The following is a 5,509-nucleotide window of genomic DNA, read 5'->3' as shown; positions in this document are numbered from 1 at the left end:
AGACACGATCACGTGCATTCCAAGACCGCGTTTGAGATTCGATGGAGGACATGACACCAGGTATAATACCAGGAGTCATTTTTACGTTCGACAGCCACCTACGCAGTGAACGCTGAGTGGGAAGCGTTAAATGTAACGATAGAAAACGGTATGCCTGTGGGCCATGAAAGTTCAGATGCAAAGCAAACTTCTTGAGCCACAGTGGAAACCGTTTTCCTCGTCCCTTGCGCCCTAATTTTACATGTGACGAGATAAGTCCGAAAACCTCGTCTGTCACAAACGGACGCACCATTTCAAGTGCTTCGGCAGCTGTTTGAGGCATTTGCTTCTGTTGCTTGCGCAGTCTTGATATTGTCTTTCTGTAACTGGAAACCTTTGCTTCTAGGCGTTTTATGACGTCCTTGGGCCTCCTTGAGAGCTTGGCGGAAGCAGGTGTTGAACGACCAGAGCCTGCCAAAACAATACCGAAAGCACATAAGTCAGGCTACACAAAAATGATAAAAGTAGAACCCGACAGAAACGATACCGCCAAATACCGACCACTTACCCATGCTGCAATATGTGCCCCCTTCCCCCCCCCCCCCCCCCCCCCCGCCACTTTCGAAACGTTTGCGAAATAAACAAAGCACGTATCAATGTCCAACTCCAGACTTAAAAACCCACCCACCTAACATATATGCTCATCCGCTTCAGCTGCTTCTCCAAGCACACCAATGTAAAAGGTGAAGCTCGACACGTGCACGGGCCTCCAAAGTGGTGACCCCCCTTCCCCCCAACCTTTGGCTGTTCTGCAATTTTGCTTTCGGGCATAAGAAGCATATATCTCTGCGTTTTTCATGATTATCTCCAAATTGTGAGTGGGCATTTGCTCCGCATGTTCTGTTACCACTGTTTATACACAAATGGCTGCTATCAGAAAAAAAAAAATTAAACTAGCTTTTAGTCTTTCAGCTGCAATAATTTCACCACAAAAACTGTATTAACATAAATTGATGAATCTTTCAAATATTGAATAATCGCGTAGTCAATCACTACATTCAACAGGGTCATCCAAAATGAGAACTGTATGTAACAGGATTGGCAAATTACTACAGTAAGCACAGATTACTAGGAAACCACCCCTTTTCAGAGCATTTCACGGTGCCACACTTCAAAGCTTATGTTCCCCGTCACCTAGAGCCCTGTAGTGATGTTCCAAGTTATTAAGGCCAGCACAAAAATGAAGTGACAAATAATGTCACCTAATTTGAAGCAATGTGCATACTAAATGCAGAGGTACTTAACACAATTTTGCAGTGCTTAAATCTGTAGAGAAGTCAATTTATACTCACAGGTTCCAGATGATTCATAATAGCCAACAGACGAAGATGGAGTGCTGTGGTCCAAAAGCTGGCCAGGAGAGCTGGCCATCCCCATTTGCTCTGGAAAATGTGTCACTGTTAAATACGTATGTTTGCATAAACCCAATTTGTGTAGGAGATTTATTTTACCACAGGCCGCTATGGAATGTGACGCGCTGGTACCCTCCAGTGAAATACCACAGGGGCTTGTCGCCATCGGTTGTTCTGAAAAACGGTTGCTTGTCAGATATGAGCAGCTGTTTTAAAAGAAATGATCTCACCATGAGCAGCTGCCGAAGGTGACGTTCCACTGCCTTCCATTCGAACATCCCCGGGGCTTGGTTCCGCCATCGGCTTTTCTAAAAAGGGCTTCCTTGTCAGATATGAGCCGCTCATTTAAAATAAATAATCTCACCAGAAGCTGCTGTGGGATCCGACGTTCTGCTTCCCTCCAATGGAACGTCACAGGGACATGTCGCCACCGGTTCTTCTGACAATTGTTTGGTTGTCAGCTATGAGCAGCTGTTTTAAAAGAAATGATCTCACCATGAACAGCTGCCAAAGGTGACGTTCCGCTGCTTTCCATTGGAACACACCCTGGGCTTGGTGCCGCCATCGGCCCTTCTGAACGACATTTGCTTGTCAGGTATGAGCCCCTGTTTTAAAAATAAATGATCGCACCACGAGCAGCTGTTGAAGGTGACATTCCACTGCCCTCCAAGGGAACATTACCGGGGCTTGGTACCGCCAGCGGTTGTTCTGAAAAACGGTTGCTTGTCAGATATGAGCAGCAGTTTTAAAAGAAATGATCTCACTATGAGCAGGTGCCAAAGGTGACGTTCCACTACCCTCCAATGGAACATTCCCGGGGCTTGGTGCCACCATCGGTCCTTCTGAAAGATGTTTGCTTGTCAGGTATGAGCCCCTGTTTTAAAATAAATGATCTCACCATGAGCAGCTGTTGAAGGCGACATTCTGCTGCCCTCCAATCGAACATCCCCGGGGCTTGGTTCCGCTATTGGCTTTTCTGAAAAGGGCTTCCTTGTCAGATATGAGCCGCCAATTAAAAATAAATAATCTCACCATAAGCTGATGTGGGATGCGACATTCTGTTTCCCTCCAATGGAACGTCACAGGGGCATGTTGTTGCCACCGGTTCTTCTGAAACATTTTGGCTTCTCAGATATGAATACCTGCTTATAAAGCTTCTGATGGAGAATTCCTGCTACGGGCGAATGATAGGTTAGTAGTGTTACCTTTCAAAGGAACAGAAAATATTCAGCACTCTGAAAGGGCATTGAAATCCCTTAGTGATGAAAATTAATGTTGAGCAATATTAATCAATGGCGAAACACAGGATCCGGCGGGTCTTGAAAAGGCACTTAGGAATCTCGGAATATCTTAAATTTTAACGGCCCGGTATGCTAATGTATGAGAACATAACAGCATGGGCAACTAAAGCTAACCTTGTAAACATGAGTGTCAGGAAGATGACTCAGACGGCATGAGTCCTCTTGTCGAATTGGATATGAACAGGGGAATGTTGACCTGCCTTATCTTTCATTTATATCACTATTGTATGCTACAAACCTAGGATGCCCTGTAAGAAGTCATACTGCACTGGCAGAACTGCCCTTCTTGATTGCAGGACACAAATTACTGTATTTCAATGCAGCTGACCTTGTGCTTTAAAACAATTTTCCAACAAACTGGGACGGATATTGGTTATGGGCAACAGTATGCGCAGGGACATTACAGGGATAATGTACAAAAATGCTAAATGAATTAGATAAAATATTTAAGCACAAACTAATAATAAAAACTAATTAAATCAGATTAAAACTTTTGAGACTGTCTAGCATCGTTGACAGCATGCTGGCAGCTGGCATCAGTGACGTAGAGTTGGTGCTGCCTAAAAGCAAAATATAACAGAACTCCGTACAGACTGCAAATAAAGATTATGTTACCTTGGGCTGTTACAGATGGCCTAAGCATTTGCGGCCGAACCGTAGGGATAGCCGTTTTGGTCAGCCTTGTCTTCCCAGGATCCAAAAAGTCCTTGGCTGTGAAATGCTCACTACACAGGCGATACCCCTCATAGAGCTCCTTGGCTGTCTTTCCTAGGAGCTCAGGACGTCTGGCGTACTGTAGCCATGCTTTTGACCTGCAGAACATTGTATATACCACCAAGGTTACACATACTGTAAGGGTAAATAAACTCCAAATATATGAGCCTCAATTGTGTTTAATGTTTCACTGCCGTTTGGTATGGCACCTCTCAGCAAAGTGTTCACGTTCTGAAGAGTTTGTTTTTCTTCTTCATGCTACTGTACAGTGCAATACAGCTAAACAAACAGATTGCATACCCACCAGGGTATGCAATCAATTTAGGCCCCAGGCAAGATAACCTTAAAATGCTGAAATATATTGGTGTCCATAAACCAAAGTGACATGGAAGAAATCGTTTTTGCTATAGTTTGTTGCAACCTAAGACCGAAGGGCGAGGGTAAGACGGGCCGGGGAGGAGGGAGCAGATGGAACGCTGGAGAAGAAAGGGGAAACCTCCTTCTCTCCTTAGCGTTTCGTGTTCCGTCTGCTTCCTCCTCCCCGGCCCGTCTTACCCTCGCCCTTCGTTCTTAGGTTGCAACGGACCATAGTTCTCATATCAAAATGTTATGCTTCGATCAAATGTTGTAAGGACTGCCTTAGAATCTATACGTACCTTGGGTCACGTGGAATTCGAAAAAACTTGACATGTGGCTTCTTTGTTTTCCCATTGTTGGCACACCAGACCACGCAGCAGTAACTTCCGTAGGACATAATCTGGGCCAGCGGGGGAGGGAGAGTTTAACATCTACTGAAGCCTAGCCAATGGCGCGTTCCTTTAGTTCAACGGAAGGTAGCACAATAGCGGCTGGTGAAAAAATAAACTGATGGAGATTTAAACAATGTCACAAGATATTGCCATGACGCAATGTTACAATAAACCCATGACACGTATTAACACAGACGGGTGAAAGAAATATTGTGAAGTTTGTGAAGTTTACGCAATCTTCATGCATCATAATCGAACGCAGTGTCTAGAGTGCCATGCCACAGCACTCCAACCAAGTGTTCAAGTGACGTCTGACTGGTTTTACCCAACGTTCGAATGTCATCCTTAAGAGTAAAACAGGAATTTAAGCATAGTACAGCGGTACGGCCAAAATAAGTAAGACTAATCTACCTCTACTGTTTCTGGTAAATTGGCCGTCAATATTTTGAATTTTGCTTTCTTACATAGAAAATAATGTCAGCGAACCATAGACCTAAATTTCGAGCTCCATTTGGTGATGTAGCGATGTAGTGGGAACCATGTTTGAATAGTCCTCCGTACATTCTCAGAGTGTCCGAAAGTTCCATGGATGTCCTATCCTGGATGTCCCGTGGACGTCCATAGGATATATATGCTGCTTGGGAACTTTATTAAATATCTAAATTTGATACTGCGTCTCGCAGTTTTTTCCCCCGAAATTCTATGCATGTGTTTGTCGTCGTAACTGCAGCATACTGCAGCTCGTATGGCGGTACACACAAGTCATGTAGCTCGCTTGAGCGACGTTCGCTGGTTCGCTTCTTTTGCACGTACTTTATGTGATAAATCAAAGCAGCGACGCGCCATTGAAAAAATGCATGTCAAAATATCAATATGACTCAATGGACACCTTGCCCCGAATTCGTCGCACTGCGAACGACTGTCGACCCAGCTTTAGTCAGTGAATTAACTTCAATCTATGACGGCATAAGTCCTCTCAACAGCAATCCACAGATGTCTGATGGCACTTGAACACGCATGAACAAAGCTCTGCCCGAGGGGCGTCGGACGGCAACCCAGACTCAGCAAATTCAAAAGCCAGCTTTACAACACAGTCGAGAGACAAATGAGCAAAACGACTTACCTTTTGTTTAAAAATCTAGGTCCAGGCAGCCCGACGGAAACACGAGAAGCTCAAGCCATATCAAGCCGCTCAGCTCTACAAACTCACGCCGAGCATGAGAGCACGCGGCGGTCATTCGTCACTTTGTTTCAAGCAAAGTCGACCGAACACGCTGTAGCATAAAACGGAGAAGAACGGCACGGACGGCACGGACGGTACGGCACGGACGAACGAAGCACGGACCGCACGGAC

General features: G+C 45.1%; 1 protein-coding gene and 1 long non-coding RNA gene across 2 annotated transcripts; both read right to left on the bottom strand.

The window, feature by feature from the left end:
• Positions 1–1,299: 1,299 nt before the first annotated feature.
• LOC120844288 lies at positions 1,300–1,926 on the bottom strand. Its single transcript, XM_040215992.1, has 5 exons — positions 1,887–1,926; positions 1,756–1,830; positions 1,622–1,699; positions 1,491–1,565; positions 1,300–1,421 (listed from the first exon to the last, which is right to left on the bottom strand). Exons 1-5 carry the CDS (start codon positions 1,924–1,926, stop codon positions 1,300–1,302), a joined length of 390 nt encoding a protein of 129 aa, XP_040071926.1.
• Positions 1,927–2,434: 508 nt separating this feature from the next.
• On the bottom strand, positions 2,435–5,509 carry LOC120844291. The gene is made up of 4 exons (XR_005716358.3): positions 5,279–5,509; positions 4,063–4,163; positions 3,308–3,504; positions 2,435–2,501 (listed from the first exon to the last, which is right to left on the bottom strand). It is a non-coding gene; the product is annotated as an uncharacterized LOC120844291 (long non-coding RNA).

The sequence above is a fragment of the Ixodes scapularis genome, unplaced genomic scaffold (genome assembly GCF_016920785.2).
Source record: "Ixodes scapularis isolate PalLabHiFi unplaced genomic scaffold, ASM1692078v2 ptg000044l_1__unscaffolded, whole genome shotgun sequence".
NCBI lineage: Eukaryota > Metazoa > Arthropoda > Arachnida > Ixodida > Ixodidae > Ixodes > Ixodes scapularis.
This window is presented reverse-complemented; position numbering and strand designations above follow the sequence as displayed.